The sequence below is a fragment of the Mustela putorius genome, unplaced genomic scaffold (assembly GCF_011764305.1).
Source record: "Mustela putorius furo isolate JIRA1106 unplaced genomic scaffold, ASM1176430v1.1 tig00000166_pilon_pilon_pilon, whole genome shotgun sequence".
Lineage (NCBI taxonomy): Eukaryota > Metazoa > Chordata > Mammalia > Carnivora > Mustelidae > Mustela > Mustela putorius.
This window is the reverse complement of record NW_025421301.1, coordinates 3,663,818-3,681,478: the sequence shown is the minus strand read 5'-3', so window position 1 is coordinate 3,681,478 and position 17,661 is coordinate 3,663,818. Positions and strand designations below refer to the sequence as shown.

Below are 17,661 nucleotides of genomic sequence, written 5' to 3'. Positions count from 1 at the left end.
CTCTATCTCAAATAAATAAATAAAATTACAAAGAAAAAGAATCAAGTCATAAAGGCTGTCAAGGTAAAAAAAAAAAAATTCAACAAGGATGAAGTAGTTAACATGATCAAATTATTTTTAAATTTAAGTGAGAGAATGAGAAGTTTTAGCAACAACAACAAAAAAAAGGCACTGATGAACTGGCAAAAGCAGTTTTAGTAGAATGCCAATGGAATGCAGTGGATTTATGAAGAGTGAAAATAAAAAAAGTGAAATTGGGGGAAGCCTAGGTGGCTCAGTCAGTTAAGCATCTGACTCTTGGTTTCAGCTCATGTCATGGTCTCAGGGTCATGAAATCCAGCCCCGTGTCAGGCCTTTGCACTCAGCAGGGAGTCTGCCTGAGATTCTCTTTCCCTCTCTCTGCCCCTCCCCCACTAAAAGAAGTAAATTGGTAATATGGATAATTCTCTCTTTAAAGGAACAACAGGCTAAGGTGGTGGCTGGAGGGAGATAAAGACAAAAAATGTTTAGTAAAACCTAATCATATTTAAATATTGACAGCACAGAAGGAGATAAGAGAAAAAGACATAGGAGAGAAGAGCTAAGTTGAGTTAATAATGTCCTAGAGAAGTTAGCAATAGTTGGGTTTCAAAGCCTAAAAGGAGAAATAAGAGCCAGAGATATCTCTTTCCAAATACCAGAGAAAAAGAATACATGGATGAGAATGCACTTAAGCTGTAGATTCAGTAGTGAGGATGAAAAGCAATATGATGTCCTTTATGTAAAATGGGAGATGCTTAAAGAGAAAGGCAAAAGCAATAAGATCAGAAGTTCTAGCAGACTGGGCAAGTTCTGAAAGAGCCACTGGGCACATGCAATGAGAAGGCTATTTTGAGGAACTGCTGGGAAGTTAGATTTACAGGTTTGGGATTTTCTCTAGCAGCATTCAGTAACCAAGATATAAACACTGAAAAACCAAGCAGCATCACTGATCCAAGATTTCAATTTTGTCAGGTTAGTGCGACAGAAAGGAGTTAAGGATACTGGCAACAGAGTAGCTGAAGTGATGGACCGTGGATTCTAAGCTAGACCAACTCTAAACTGCATAGGTAAGTGACAACAGAAGAGAAGAAATAGAAAGCAAAGGAGTCAGGAGACTGAGAAGTCAAGGAGCAGGTACGGTGTTATTGAATGAATGAAAGAAGCTGATGGTCGGCAAGTAAGATACTTGCTTTCTAAGATCAGAGGTAGAGCTCTTTCTGGTGATTAACAAGGGCCACCATATGTTGACCCAAGTGGGAGGCTAAAGAGGAATCACACAAGCACTGAAGTCACCTACAATGGCGACAGGATTTAAAACGGAGAGGAAGGCTATAAACCATAAAACAAAGTCAGCTATAAACGAGCACAAATAATCTGGAGAGTGATATCAATGAGAAAACAGACAAATGGCATATGTTCCAAAGGAGTAAGAGACTTCTGCTTCCTTGACAGAATGACTGGTACTAGACTTGCCTTCCCACCATAAACAACTATAAAACAGGACAAAACATACACAGTGGGATGTTTGGGTGGCTCAGCCCATTAAGCGGCTGCCTTTGGCTCAGGTCATGATCCTAAGGTCCTGACATCGAGTCCAGCATTGGGCTCCTTGCTCAGTGGGGAGCCTGGTTCTCCCTCTGCCTGCTGTTCCCCTGCTTGTGCTCACACTCTTTCTGATTAAAAAAAAATACACACACACACACACACACACACACACACATATACATATATGTGTGTGTGTATATATATACATATGTGTGTGTGTATATATATATGGTAACTATTTCCAGGCAGTACAAGATGAAAATCCTTAAGAGAAAGGAAACACACAACTGAGTTCCACATCTATCCCAGTTCTCTAACTGAGGACAATTTATCAAGTGCAGTACAGAATAGAAAGGATTACAGAAGACCTGGAAGTTCAGAATTGGGAAATATACGGCACCAAGTATTAAGAAGAGGTGAAGTGAAGATGCATGATTAGAGATGCTTACCTATTATAGACAGTACAAACAGTGATCAAGTAAATATAAAATCTGAGAGACAAAGGCTGAGGCCCCAAACTAGATGATTTGCCTGGTCTTAATATTGCCTGCAGAATAAAATAAAACCCCCTAAATCTTTACAGTCCCTTTCAATCTGGCCCCAGTTCACTTTTCTACTTTCTTTCACTTTTCTTATTTCTTCCCATTCCATCCCCCACACACTCACCCCCAGTAACCTCTACACCTAACACGGGGCATGGGGCTTGAACTCACAACTTGCATGCTCTACTGACTAAGCCAGCCAGGTACCCCTCTTCTCATTCCTGTATACAAAGCTTCACTCCACCGAAAATAGCATACTTGACATCCAATTATGTTTTGTTTTTTAAAGATTTTACTTATTTGACAGAGATCACAAGCAGGCAAAGAGGGAAGCGGAGAGGGGGGGGAAGCAGGCTCCCCGCTGAGCAGAAAGCCCCCTGTGGGGTTCGATCCCAGGACCCTGGGATCATGACCCGAGCTGAAGGTAGAGGCTTTAACCCACTGAGCTACCCAGGTGCCCCTGACATCAAGCTTTAAAAAAAAGGAACCTTATACTTGGAAACTAACTCAAATTATAGAGATATTTCAGAGAGGAAATTATCAAATTCTTGTTCGCAGCTGCTTACCAAATATAATTTTGACCCAGACAGTCATGACTCAGAATTGAGAATTTTTAGGATTTTTGAACAGTTATATAATACACATTTCATATATACTTGAAATGAGATCTAATGGAGTACTCCATCATTAGATATTAGTATTTCTGCAACAAAACATAAAAGCAATAAGAAGAAGTAAGTCAGAAATAAAGACTATAAATAGGGGCGTCTGGGTGGCTCAGTCAGTTAAGCATCTACCTTTGGCTCAGGTCATGACCTCAGGGCCAGACATCAGGCTCCCTGCTCAGTGGAGAGCCTGCTTCTCCCTCTCCCTCTGCCTCCCGCTCCTTCTGCTTATTCTCTCTCACTTTCTCTCTCTGTGTCAAATAAATAAGACCTCAAAAAAAAAAAAAAAAAAAAAAAAAGAGAGAGAGAGAGACAAGATTAAATAAATAAATAAAAGACCAAATAAATAGTCTCATGTCTGTTCAGATCAGGTTTTGTCATCAAATGTAATTGGTACAAACTTAGGGTTAAAATTACTTCTTCACAGAGCTTTTGATTTCAGAATTACAGATTAGGAACTGCAGACGTGTAGATCAAATGACAGTCAGATTTTAGACTGAATGACAATAAATACTACATGCAGTATGTGTGGGCTTTAACTAAAGCAAGCAATAACTAAGGTATTATTTAAGAAGAAAATCTGTATCCTTAAATGCATTAATCCAGTAGTTCTCAACCAAGGGTATTTTGCCCCCCACGGGGCATTTGGCAGTATATGCAGACATTTTGGTTGTCTGAACTGTGGAGAGGGGGAAAGGGAAGGTGCACTATTGACATCAAGTGGCTAGAAACCAAGATTGCTGCTAAATATCCTACAATGCACAGGCCAGCCCCTCACAACAAAAAATTATCTAGCCCAAATTATCAATAGTGCTGATGTTGAGAAATCCTGCATCAATCAGAGACAAATACTAAAACCAACAACCTAAGCATTCATAAAGTTGGGGGGAAAAAAACAGGATCCAAACACATAAAAAGGAAGGAAACAATAAATTGGGGGAAAAAAACAGGATCCAAATACATAAAAAGGAAGGAAACAATAAAGAGAAGAATAGAAATCAAGAAAGTAGACAACAATGACAAGAGGAAATAACAAAATATAAGCTTAGTTTTTGAAAAATTTATAAAATAAGCAAAACTGTAATTAGATTTATCTTCTTTTCCAACTTGAGCTATATTTTACCATAACTAAAGGGACCTAACAAGTGAAGTAAAGCAATTCTAGAAGGAAAAATAGTGGAGAGAGAGAGAAAGAATTCAAATTTTAAAATATATAAGGATGAAAAAAATGAGAAAATCATCATGTTGCAACCTATAATGAAATAACTCATTCATGGAATAATAAATGGTAAAACCAAAGAAGTTTACGGGGCAAAGTTATTAGCTGTCACTACCAAAATCCACAAAAAGTGAGGCGACTCCATCTTGTGTGGAGTTATCCTCTCATGTGATATAATTCTTACACACACAAAAAGATCTAAATCTAATCAAATTTATAAATCTAACACCTTGTCTACAAAAAATATGCAGGTAAGAATTAAAAAAAAAAAAAAGACACCATAAGGAACCTAACAGCATAAGTGTGAACAAATGACCCAGTTTCTTCAAGTCAGTGGTGGGGAGACAGGAGAGAAGCAGGTAAGGAGGAATATTCTAGATCCAGATAAACAAACTATGGCTTATGAGCCAAATGCCACCTGCTTTGGTACGGCTCCCAAGCTAAGCGAAGATTTTACAATTTTTTTTTAACGATTCTTTGAAAAGAAAAAAAAAAAAGAATATGGGACAGAAACCTGATGCAGCCCAAAAGTCTAAAATATTTACTATCTGACACTTCATAGAAAAATTTTGCCAACTTTTATTGTTAATTATAAGAGATTTACAAAAGCCTGAAAGATATAGCTCCCACATACAATGAGTGGACCTATTTTAGATCCTGATTAGTATAGATACACTACCAATTTTTATGCAGTTAGGAAAATTTGATTATGGACTTACATGATATTAACCAACTAGTGTTAATTTTTTAAGGTTATGGCTTTGTGTAGAAGTCATTTTTAAAATGGAGGAAGACTTGGGCGCCTGGGTGGCTCAGTGGGTTAAGCCTCTGCCTTCGGCTCAGGTCATCATCCCAGGGTCCTGGGATCGAGTCCCACATCGGGCTCTCTGCTCAGCAGGGAGCCTGCTTCCTCCTCTTCTCTCTCTGCCTGCCTCTCTGCCTACTTATGATCTCGCTCTGTCAAATAAATAAATAAAATCTTTTTTTAAAAAATAAATAAAACGGAAAAAGACTAGATATTTTTCAAATACGCAAAATATTGATGGTTGTTGAGACTGAGTGATGGGTGCTTGGAAGTGCCTTGTACTCTTTTTTCTATGCATGCTTGGAAATTTTCAAAATCAAAAGCTAATAAAAAAGACAAAAGTTTCAGCAAGACAGATCAAGGAATAAAACAAAAAAAGAATATAAATACACAAAATACTGAATGAAAAAGAAATAATGAGAGCTAAAACTGAAATGAAAAATTAAACTGCAAACAACTATGTTCATAAACTGGATAACCTATATGACATAAATTTTTGGAAATAGACAAAAATGCTAGAAATTAGTAAGTGAAGAACTAGATAACTTATATAGACCAGTTATCATTACTATAATTAAAATAGTAATCAGAGACCTAGCTGAAAAAAAGAAAGAAAAAAAAAAGACCCTGGCAAATGGTAAAGATGGTAATGAGACAGATAATCCCTATCCTATATACATGACTTTGGGGAAAAAAAAAAATGAGAAAAAGCTACTAATTTAAAAGGACTAATATAATTTTAATTCCCAAATCAGACAAAGACAATGTAAGAAAATCATTAGGTCTTTCTTACTTACCAAATACTAAGAGTAAAATATTAGTTAACTAAAACTAGCAGTATATCATAAAATAAAGAATAATACATTACAAGAAAGGCATGTTTTTAAATAGCTCATTATCTTTTTTTTTTAAGATTTTATTTATTTATTTGACAGAGATCACAAGTAGGCAGAGAGGCAGCCAGAGAGAGAGAGAAGCAGGCTCCCTGCTGAGCAGAGAGACCCACGGGGGGCTCGATCCCAGGACCCTGGGATCATGACCTGAGCCGAAGGCAGAGGCCTCAACCCACTGAGCCACCCAGGTACCCCAATAGCTCATTATCTTTAAATCTACACCATCAACAGTAAAGGAAAAAAAAAAATCAAAATAATGATACCTCTTGATCTAACAAGTTCACAGGGAACAGAAAGGGAAAAAAACATATCCACAACACTATAGGGATGCAGTCAACAAAAGCCAGACTATTAAAAACCTCCACAAAACCTAAGCCCCAGTTTCTTCAACAAAAAATTGCAAGGTTAAAAAAAAAAGTAGGGGACGCCTGGGTGGCTCAGTTGGTTAAGCAGCTGCCTTCGGCTCAGGTCATGATCCCAGGGTCCTGAGATCGAGTCCCACATCGGGCTCCTTGCTCGGCGGGGAGCCTGCTTCTCCCTCTGCCTCTGCCTGCCTCTTTGCCTGTGCTCGCTTGCTCTCTCTCCCTCTGTCTCTTACAAATAAATAAATAAAATCTTAAAAAAAAAAAAAAAAGTAGGATTATGGGGAGGGGAGGTAACTTTCTAATTAAAAGATCACATTTGGATCTTAATTTGATTAACTGTAAAAAGATGTTTACAAATAAGATTCATTATGAATGGAGCAATAGAAACATAAAATATGTGAAGATATAGTAAAATGTGAATAGTAAAATCTAAGCAGTACATGACTGGTCATTTATTGTAAATTCATACATTGCTGTATGCTTAAATTTTTTTATCATAAAATGATGGGGAAAGTTCTAGCAAATTCAGAGAAATCTGACCATTGGACATTTGATGATAAGATATTACTTTTTTTTATGTGAAGTGGTATTATGATTATAAAAGAAAAAAAGGACTTGTGTGTTAAGAGACACACACTGAAATTTTTTTTTTAAGATTTTATTTACTTATTTGTCGAAGAGAGAGCACAAGCAGGGGGAGCAGCAGGTAGAAGGATAGGGAGAAGCAGGCTCCTCTCTGAGCAAGGAACCTGATGAGGGATTTGATCCCAGTACCTTGGAATCATGTTCTGAGTTAAAGGCAGACACTTAAAAGACTGAGCCACCAAGGTTTCCCAAATACTGAGATTTTTAATGTTTATAGATAAAATATGTCACCTGAGATTTGCTTCAAAATAATTGTAGGGGGCTGATAATCTGACTTGAGCTGATAGTTTTTTAAGCTTAGTGACAGATACTGAACAGGTTTCATTATACAATTCTATTTTTATTTTATGTATGTTTAAAATATTCCATAATAAACTTCTTTTAATTTTTTTTAAAGATTTTATTTATTTGCCAGAGAGAGAGAGAGAGCGAGCGAGCACAGGCAGGCTGAGTGGCAACAGAGGCAGAGGGAGAAGCAGGCTCCCCGTTGAGCAAGGAGCCCAATGTGGGACTCGATCCCAGGACGCTGGGATCATGACCTGAGCTGAAGGCAGCTGCTTACCCAACTGAGCCACCCAGGTGTCCCAATGAACTTTTTTTTTAATGAAAAAATGCACTTAAAAAGACACAAGAACAGGTCTGAATGAATGGAGAGATTATGTTCATGGATGAAACCTTTAAAAAAGCCAACATATAAATTCTACCCAGATTAATTCACAAAGTAATAATACCGTGGTGGTATTAAATATGATTGCAAATTCTTTAACACTCTTCACATCAAAAACAGGAATTTAATTTTCTTCCCCTTGAATAGGGGTTAATCTTAATAACACTACAGCTAAGAGAATGTAGCAGAAATGAAGCTGCCTAACTTCCAAAACTAGGTCATAAAATGGTTATGGCTTCCGGCAGGCTGTCTTTCTCAGGATGCCCACCTGTGTAAGCCAGCACCACTTTGGGGGAAAAGCCACAGGTAAAAGCCATATGTATAGGTTCTGGCCTATAGTCTTGCTGAGATCACAGCCAACAACCAGCATTAATTGTCACATACATTAATGAACAAGCCAACAATTACTATTCTAGTCCCTGTCTTCATGCTGCCCAGCTGATGATGCACAGTGAATAGAGATTAGCTATACTGACCAACTTGCCCAAATTACAGTTCTGTGTGCAAATTAGATGTTGCTGACCTAAACCACAAATTTAGGGATGGTTTGTTAGGTGACAATATATAAACAAAACAGAAACTACAATCAAAATTCCAGCTCAGGATGCCTGAGTGGTTCAGTTGGTTAAAGGGCTGCCTTCACCTCAGGTCATGTTCCCAGGGTCCTGGGGATCGTGCCCTGCATAGGACTCCTTGCTCAGTGGAGAGCCTGCTTCTCCCTCTCCCTCTGCCTGCTGCTTTGCCTACTTGTGCTCTCTCCCTCTCTCTCTCTCAAATAAATAAATAAAATCTTTAAAAAAAAAAAAATCCAGTTCAATCTTCAGAGAAATTTGACATAATCATTCTATAATGTATAGGGAAAATAAGGTTTTCTTTATTTTTAGATTTATTTACTTACTTGAGAGAGAGAGAGCACACACACACAAACACAAAGAGGGAGAGGGAGAAGCAGAATGCCCGTTGATCAGGGAGCCTGATTCGGGGCTCAATCCTAGGATGCTGGGATCATGACCTGAGCTGAAGGCAGACTCAACCTACTGAGCCATCCAGGTGTCCCGAAAATAAAGGTTTTTAAAAAAAGCTGACCAACTTTGCAAAAGAAGCGCCAAGAGTGAGAACTTGTCCTCGCAGATATAAAACCATACTATGAAATATAACACTACTGTTAAAAAAAAAAAAATCTGGTACTGTTATAGGAAGAGAAAAATAAAGAGAAGAAACAGGGCTTAGAAGTTTGGAAACAAAATATATGACATCCTGGAATCTGTCTGCCTGCATTCAAATTCTGGCCATGACACAATGCAAATTACCTTCTCTGAGTCTTGTTTGGTTTTCTATAAAATGAGATAATAAAATACCTAATTCAAAGTTGTTACGATGATTAAATAAGACCACAACAGTGCTTAGACTAGCCTATAATATACAAAGTTATAAGTGTATGTAAGCCAATTGTTGTAATTTAAAAAATAAAGAACCATCAATGAAGTAAAAAGCCAACCTATGGATAAAATGGGGGAAAAATTTGCAAACCGTGTACATGGTAAGGAGTTAATATCCAAAACACGTAAAGAATTCATTCAACCCAGGGCAATCTTGCACTTCCAATAGGAAGAAGCCTACTTCACTACTCCAACAAGGGGAAGCAATTTTTCTTGCACAGCAACAAGCCCAGCCAATAAGAATATACCATAACTCAAGTAATGAGAAACCACCACCATCCTGCACTCTCCCTTTCTTCCAGTGGACTTTTATTCAAAGCAGACCCTCCCATCTTCCTCTCTTTTCTGTTAAATTACATTCCTCTCCTTTGATCTTCAGGCTTGTCTCTGGTTTCCCATAGCAATTGCCATTCCTTTGGTATTCCTGAGTAAACCCATTTTGCTGGTTAAAAACAAAAAGTGTACAGAAGACCTAAATACACATTTCTCCAAAGAAGTTATATGAAATACCAACAGGTACATGAAAAGATGTTCAACATCATCAACAGTCATTAGGGAGATGCAAATTAAAACCACAACAAGATATCCCCTCACACCTGTTAGAATGGCCATGATCAAAGAGACAAGAGATAGCTGTGCTGGGGTGGCTCAGTTGGTTAAGCCTCTGCCTGTGGCTCAAGTCATGACCCCAGGATGGAGCCCTGCATCAGGCTCCCTGCTCAGCAGAGAGCCTGCTTCTCCCTCTCCCTGCTGCTCCCTCTGCTTGTGCACTGTCTCTCTCTCTCTCTCTCTGTGTCAAATAAATAAATAAAATATTTTTAAAATATTAAATATTTTTTTAAAAGGCAGTAAATAACAAATGCTGGTATGGATGTGGAGAAAAGAGAACCCTTTTGTGCTATTGGTGGGAATGTGAACTGATAGAGCCACTATGGAAACAGTCTGGAGAATTTCCAAAAAGTTAAAAATAAAACTACTATATAATTCGGGAATTCCACTTCTGGATAAATATCCAAAGGAAACAAAAACACTAACTCAAAAAGATGTCTGCACCCCCATGTTCACAGTAACATTATACACAACAGCCAAAATACAGAAACAACCTAAGTGTCCAACAACAAATGAAAAAAAGGGGCACCTGGGTGGCTCAGTGGGTTAGGCCTCTGCCTTTAGCTCAGGTCATGATCCCAGGGTCCTGGCTCTCTGCTCAGTGGGGAGCCTGCTTCCCCCTTCTCTCTGCCTGCCTCTCTGCCTACTTGTGATCTCTGTCAAACAAATAAATAAAATCTTAAAAAAAAAAAAACAAATAAACAAAGAAGCTGTGGTATGTATACACACACACACACATAAAAACCATAAAAAATTAGGAAATCCTATCATTTGGGACAACATGGATGGACCTTAGAGGCATATGCTAAGTATTATGCTACGTGAAATAAACAGAGAAAAGAAAAATAGTGTATGATCTCACTTTTATATAAAATATTAAGGAAAAAAACTCACAGAAGAAGATCAGACTTGTGGTTACAAGAGGAGCATAGGAGAGAGAAACTGCAGAAAGGTGGTCGAGTTACAAACTTCCAAGAAGATAAATACGTACTAGGGATGTAATGTACAACACAATGACTATAGCTAACAATTAAGCTACAATTAACTAATTAAAACTAAATCGAGAGGCGCCTGGGTGGCTTAGTGGGTTAAAGCCTCTGCTTCCTCTCAGATCATGATCTCAGGGTCCTGGGATCGAGGCCCACACCGGGCTCTCTGCTCAGCAGGAAGCCTGCTTCCCCCTCTCTCTGCCTGCCTCTCTGCCTACTTGTGATCTCTGTCCATCAAATAGATAAATAAAATCTTTAATTAATTAAGTAAGTAAAACTACAACAAGCTACCACTATTTATTCACTAAAAGGACTAAATTAAACCTACAGGCAATATCAGACAGAATAGCCAAATGCTTTGGCAGGAGTATAAATTAGTATAATCACTTTGGAAAACTATCTGGCAGTATCTACTTAAGTTAAACAAACACATACACTATGAATAAGCATTTCTATCCATGGGTATCTACCCAAAAGAAATAAGTCTATCAAAAGAAATATATATAAGAATATCCATAGCAGCATTATTCATAGCTGCTAAAAACTGTAAACAAGTCAAAAGCCCTTCAACAGAAGAATGGATAAACAAAGTATGTCATATTCCCAGTGGAATACTGCAAAATAACAAAAGAGACTGAAGTACTGGCATACACAACAATACGGAAAAATCTCAAAAGAGATGAGAGAAAGAAACCAGATACAAAAGAACCATATAATTCCATTTATATGAAATTCAAAAACAAGCAAAACTGATCAATGGTGACTGAGGCTACTGACAAGGGAGTCTACTGGGGTGCTAGAATAAATGAGATTTGGGATTGAGCCCTGCATCGGGCTTCCTAGTCAGTAGGGAGAAGACTTCTCCTCTCCTCCCCACTCTGGCTCACTCTTGATCTCTCGCTATCTCTGTTGCTATCTCTTTCTCTCTCAAATAAATAAATAAAATATTTGAAAAAAAAATTCATGATCTTAATTCATATTGAAAGAAAAATTTATATACTAAATAATACCTTGAAAGATCTTTAGGATTTAAAGTTTCAAGACTATAAGAGAAAAAATTAATTTCAGGGGTACCTGGCTGGCTCTGTCAATAGAGCATGTGATTCTCAAGCACCACAATGGGTGTAGAGCCTACTTAAAATAAAATTTTTTAAAAATTTTTTAAATGGGCGCCTGGGTGGCTCAAAGGGTTAAGCCTCTGCCTTCAGCTCAGGTCATGATCTCAGGGTCCTGGGATCGAGTCCCACATCGGGCTCTCTGCTCAGCAGGGAGCCTGCTTCCTCCTCTCTCTCTCTCTGCCTGCCTCTCTGCCTGCTTGTGATCTCTGTCTGTCAAATAAATAAATAAAAATCTTAAAAAAAAATTTTTTTTTTAATAATTCTAAGTTTAACCATATAGAAGGAAAGCTCCAAACCTCCATACTAACTAAAGATTTTAAACTGAAAATTTCTTTAATTTTTTTTTAAGATTTTGTTTATTTATTTGACAAACAGAGAACACAAGTAGGCAGAGAGGTATGGGGGTGGGGGGCGATGCAGGCTCCCTGCTGAACAGAGAGCCTGATGTGGGGCTCACTCCCAGGACATTGGGTTCATGACCTGAGCTGAAGGCAGAGACTTTAACCCACTGAACCACCCAGGGGCCCCTGAAAATTTCTTTTTAAGTTATTTCTAAAAACTAATTGGTGAAATACCTGTGTAGAAGTCATTTACTTTAAGAGTTTTTTAAAAGTAAATCTCTATACCCAATGTGGGGTTCAAACTCACAACGTCAAGATCAAGAGTTTCATGTTCTTCTGAGTCAGCCAGTTGCCCCAAGAAATCACTTACTGATGGTATGCATTAAGTCTATCTTCTCTTATCTAATTTCATCATTATACCCCTAATATTTTTATTTTTTGTATTATATATATTTTTTAATTTCTTTTTTTTTAAAGATTTTATTTATTTGACAGATCACAATAGGCAGAGAGGCAGGCAGAAAGAGGGAGGAGGAAGCAGGCTTCCTGCTGAGCAGAGAGCCCAATGCGGGGCTCAATCCCAGGACCCTAGGATCATGACCTGAGCTGAAGGGAGAGGCTTTAACCCACTGAGCCACCCAGGTGCCCCATTTTTAAAATTTCTGAATAGATGTACCTCATATTCCTCACTCCCAGAAGAGGCCACATTTTCTTGTATAACAATCTTCCAGAGCTAGGCAAAGCATACATAAACATACATCTTTGTATGTACATATGAATCTACACACATATTCTAAAAAAAAAATCACATAATATGCTGAAAAGCACACTATATACTGTCTCGTACCTTCCAAAAGCTTTTTCCTAGAAAAAGAACACTTAAACATTTATTTTATTTTATTTTTAAGATTTTATTTATTTACTTGACAGACAGAGATCACAAGTAGGCAGAGAGGCAGGCAGAGAGAGAGGAAGGGAAGCAAGCTCCCTGCTGAGCAGAGAGCCCAATGCGGGGCTCAATCCCAGGACCCTGGGATCATGACCTGAGCCGAAGGCAGAGGCTTTGACCCACTGAGCCATCCAGGTGCCCCCATTTATTTTATTTTTAAGTAGACTCTACCCTCAATGTGGGGCTTGAACCCATGACTCTGAGATCAAGGGTCCCATGCTCTACCAACTGAGCCAGCCAGGCACCAAAGGGTACCTAACCATTCTTTTAGTCAAGATAATTATATCATGTTTAAGGTCACTTCTTGCTGCTTTCAACAGTAACAACGGAAAATACCAAAAAACGTATGCAAAAACAATTTCACTCGTAAATTCAACCAATCAGAGATAATATTTATGTATTATACCCTTCTTTCTTTGCATAATACAAATAAAGATACAGGGTAGAGATCAGATGGTATGACTTATTAACAACAAAGAACACTCAACTCTATAATTAAGCAGATGACCTCAGAAATCCAGTTCAAGCTGACCTTGCATGTCCTACCTTGGGCACCTAAACTGACCCATCTACCAAAAGAGATATGTTAAGAGATAGGTTAATTCCTGGACCAAACTTACTAATTACAAAACGTTCACCTATCTCTCATACCAAAGCTATTCATCTAGCTTAGAATACCTTCCAGATGACAGAAAGCAAGTAAGTATTTAATAATTCATTTGACTCTGTTAAGGATTCCTCTTCCTCCATATTCCTAAAATCAAACATCTTACTATCACAATCAAAGCATATTTTCCAGTAAAGTATCAATTGCTATTTAAACCTATTAACCCAGTCAATTATCAAGAAAGCAAAATGGGTAGGGAAAAATTCCAGCTCCAACAGTCACAGCAAGTGGTTACCTTAGAGCAAAATTAAATCACCAAATTCCCAGCGAATGCTTTCCCATTCCTATCCCCAGGGATCAACTATGCAAAATGAAGAACAGAGATGGTTTCAAGTTCAAAACATCAGAAAAAAATATCACGCAGATGCTGCTGCTGTAGAGCATCTCAAGTCTTCCTTCCACCAAGAGCAAATCTGGAAATAATTTGACACAAAAGATCTCCTCTACTAACCTATTTCATCGTTACCATTTCTGGAAATAGCTAATTGAAGGAAATCAAATTTCTTTCAGGGAAAGAAACTTCCCATTTCAAAATGTCAAGAGAATTTATCAATTTCAACTTCCAATCTTCCCTTTTGTAATATTCTAGAGATACTGAGGCAGGTACTATTTTGCTTTCCGACTTCAACAAATCTTTACGATCATCCATTTTAACCATCCACCCTCTGGGGAAAGCTTCGGGTACAAGACTGTGTGAGGCCTTCAGCTGAAGACGGTGTGCGTGTGTGTGCTTCAGCGGTAAGACTGTGTGTGTGCACGCACCCTTCCCCTGGTAAGACTGTGCGTGTGCGCCCTTCGGCTCTAAGTGTCTGGGTGTGCGTCTGGGCGTTGCTTCAGCTGTAAGGCCGTGCGTGTTTGTGCGCACAATGCGGCTATAAAACTCTATGAGCACCCTTTAGCTGTAAGACTGTGCGTGTGTCTGTGTGTGTCTGTGTGCGTGCGCGCGCACGCCCTTCGGCTGTAAGACCGTGCGTGTGGGCGTGCGCCCTCAGCTCTAAGGCTAAGCAAGCCTGTGTGTGCGCATGCGTGCACTGACAGCTAGGGGAGTCGGCCTGAAACCGGGGCTGCTACAGGACCTGGAACCCTGCTCGTCAGCTGACCGGACCTCCCCTGCAAGGTCTCAAATTGGGACGCACAGAGAGATTTCACGCCTCTGAAAAACAGCGATGATGCAGCACCAGGTTTTAAGGAACAGGTGAAAAGTAGGTAAGAATCGGGGCCAAGTGTCTCAGGAGACCGGCCTCAGCAAAAAGGGCACTGGAACGCATCCCACCCGGCAGGCACTTCCGGCCCCGGACGCTCCGCCCAGCTCCCCGAGGCCGCTGTTTCCAAGGCCTCGAAGCTGGCCGCAAGCGCCGCAGTTGCGCAGCCCAGGCGGCCTCCACACCGTGAAATAACACGGGCTCCCGTCCGCAGCCCGCAGAGTAGCCGCCCGCCAGACCCGCGTGCGACGTTACCTATTGAGGAGCAGGGAGGCGACGCTAAGGCAGAGCAGCAGGAAGCAGAACAGCGGGTACTGGCGGCAGATCTCGCGTCCCACGTCCAGCCGCAGCCGCTGCTTCAGCTTCTCCCCCATCGCCCGCACCCAGGACACCATCTCCGCTGGCGTGGCTGAAGTTCCACTACAGACTGAGGCCGAGGTCGAGGCGACCCCCATCCACCTCTCGCGTCTCCGCCCCCACCCGGCCCGGCGGCTACCCACACAGCCGCCGACCGGCGGACCGTCAGCCGGCTGCAGTCGCCCAAGGCCCCGCCCAAGGCCCCGCCCAAGGCCCCGCCGCGCGTGCGCGGCCTCCGCCCCCCGCCCCTCCTGCCGCCGGCGGTGGGGACTGCCGCACGACGTGCCCGAGGTCGTCACCCTGCGCAAAACCCGGCGCGTCCCCCCATCTCCGCCTTCTTGGCGAGGGCAGCGCGCCGTCTCCCACGAAGGGCAGGACTCCACTAGCGAGTGGCCTTTCTCGGAAATCAGGGGAAAGCTGCAGCAGCCCGTAACCGCCTGGATCGCGGAGGAGAGAAAGAAGGTTGTGCCGGAGCACGGGAGACACTACAGCCCCGCGCAGCCGCCGGGCCCTGCCTGCGGGACCTCCTGAGCTCGCGGGGCGCGCTGGGGACTGTAGTTTTTGTGACGCGAGCCGTGGAGGGATGGAGTGGGTGGTCTTGGCCCCCGCCACTCTCCACGCCTTCTCGACGTAGGCTTTGCTCCGAATGGGGACAAGTCGAGCTTTATGCGACCCCCAAGGGAGAGAAAGTTGGGGGGAGCGGAGACGACTCAGTCCTTATTTGGCGAGGGGTGGGAGGGGGCGGCGGGTGAGTAAAACAGCCCTGGAATACGAGAGTCAAACCCACGGGCCGCCACCCCTGCGGGCGCATATTCTACACACTCACGGGCAAGGTAGTACTCAGGTCACCACGGCCTCGCGGGCCTAATCAAAATCCTAGTGTTTGGACGAAGCCACTTGGCAAGTTAGGCTAAATCCCTCTTGTCTCCTGGAGCTTTCGCTTAAATCTTACCATTTCTGATCTTTTAATTTCCTATTTTACGCCAACCTACTCTGAGAAATGCAGGAAGACATCGTAATTAGTAAAATTTATTTAGGCGGCGCGCTGAACTTTCATATAAAGGTCACACCTCATGATATAGGTGCTCTTATTTTCCCCATTTCATAGGTTACTGAGACAGAAAGGAACCTGCTCAGAATCCTACAGCTAGCAAAACCGGGATTTGAAGTAGTTCTAATCCCAGAACAGGCACGTGATTTTTTCCCCCCCTTAGGATCTTACCCTCCAAACTGCAAAGACAGATATGTTTAGAAATTATATGTGTGTGTGTGTGTGTATCTTGAACATTCACCATATATATATGGTGCATGTTCGATTTCATGAATATTTGCCCATGTTATTATGAATACACAGATAATCTTTAATGATGCATTATTTTCCTTAAGCATGTGCCATCTTGGGGCGCCTGGGTGGCTCAGTGGATTAAAGCCTCTGCCTTCAGCTGGGGTCATGATCTCAGGCTCTTGGCTGCCTCTGCCTACTTGTGATCTGTCTCTGCCAAAGAAATAAATAATATCTTAAAAAAAAAAAAAAAGAATGTGCCATCTTTAGGGGCGCCTGGGTGGCTCAGTGGGTTAAAGCCTCTGCCTTCTGCTCAGGTCATGATCCCAGGATCCTGGGCTGGAGCCCTGCATTGGGTTCTCTGCTCAGCAGGGAGTCTGCTTCCCTTCTCCTCTCTCTGCCTGCCTTTCTGCCTACTTGTGATCTCTGTCAAATAAATAAATAAAACCTTAAAAAAAAAAAAAAGAATGTGCCATCTTTAGTCTATTAGTGCTATTTAATCTCATTGACATTATGATTACCATTTTGTTTCATAAATTTATACACATCTCTATTTTTTTAGGATCAACATCAGTACAGTTGCTTGATCAAAGGGTAAGAACATGATACATAATGGGGCGCCTGCGTGTCTTAGTCACTTAAGTATCTGCTTTTGGTTCAGGTCATGATCCCAGGGTCCTCTGATGGAGCCCCACCTCTGGCGCTCTGCTCAGCCTGGAGTTTGCTTCTCTCTCCCCCTCTGCTCTCTCTCTCTCTCTCTCTCAAATAAATACAATCTTAAAAAAAAAAAAAAAGAACATGATACTGTCAAATTTCTTCCTAGAATGGTTTAATAATTCCAGGGTGGTATATAACATTTCACTGGTCCTCATCATTAGGTACTGTCTAAACTAACATCACAAATATACTCCTGCTGTACCATTTCTGATTAAACCATTTAAAATACTATGTAACATCACTGGAAAACGTACTGCCTTTTTTAATGTTTTAAGGTACACAAACACTTTGTATATTCATTTCACTTTAGCAGCCTTTTTAAAATTGTCTTTGAATTAATCTATGTTTATATGAACATTCTAGGGTACACTATAACAGGTGTATGTTGAATTAATCTACATGTATCAAAGACCCACACTATGTACTTCAGTAATACTATGGCAAATTACTTTATTAAATTTTATTAAATTATTAAATGAAGTTATATTGCCAATTCTTTTTAAACATTTTATTTTCCTAAAGGCTTGTTCTGAAATTGCTGTTCAGCTTTGCATTGAGAACCAATACATTTCAAAGATAAAACCTGTTCAGGGGTGCCTGGGTGGTTTGCTTGGTTGGGCATCT

The 17,661-nt window shown here is 40.7% G+C and overlaps 1 protein-coding gene across 6 annotated transcripts in view; it reads right to left on the bottom strand.

The window, feature by feature from the left end:
• Nucleotides 1-15,250, bottom strand: part of SNX14 (sorting nexin 14) — a 99,493-nt gene extending 84,243 nt beyond the window's left edge. For 4 of the 6 annotated variants that reach the window (XM_045075864.1, XM_004773580.3, XM_004773582.3 and 1 more), the window contains exon 1: nucleotides 14,937-15,250. In XM_045075864.1, coding sequence (XP_044931799.1) covers nucleotides 14,937-15,136 — 200 coding nt within the window. In that variant the 5' untranslated portion in view covers nucleotides 15,137-15,250. The remainder of the gene's footprint in view (nucleotides 1-14,936) is intronic. The other 2 variants (XM_004773583.3, XM_045075865.1) reach the window with 1 other exon arrangement.
• Nucleotides 15,251-17,661: the final 2,411 nt, after the last annotated feature.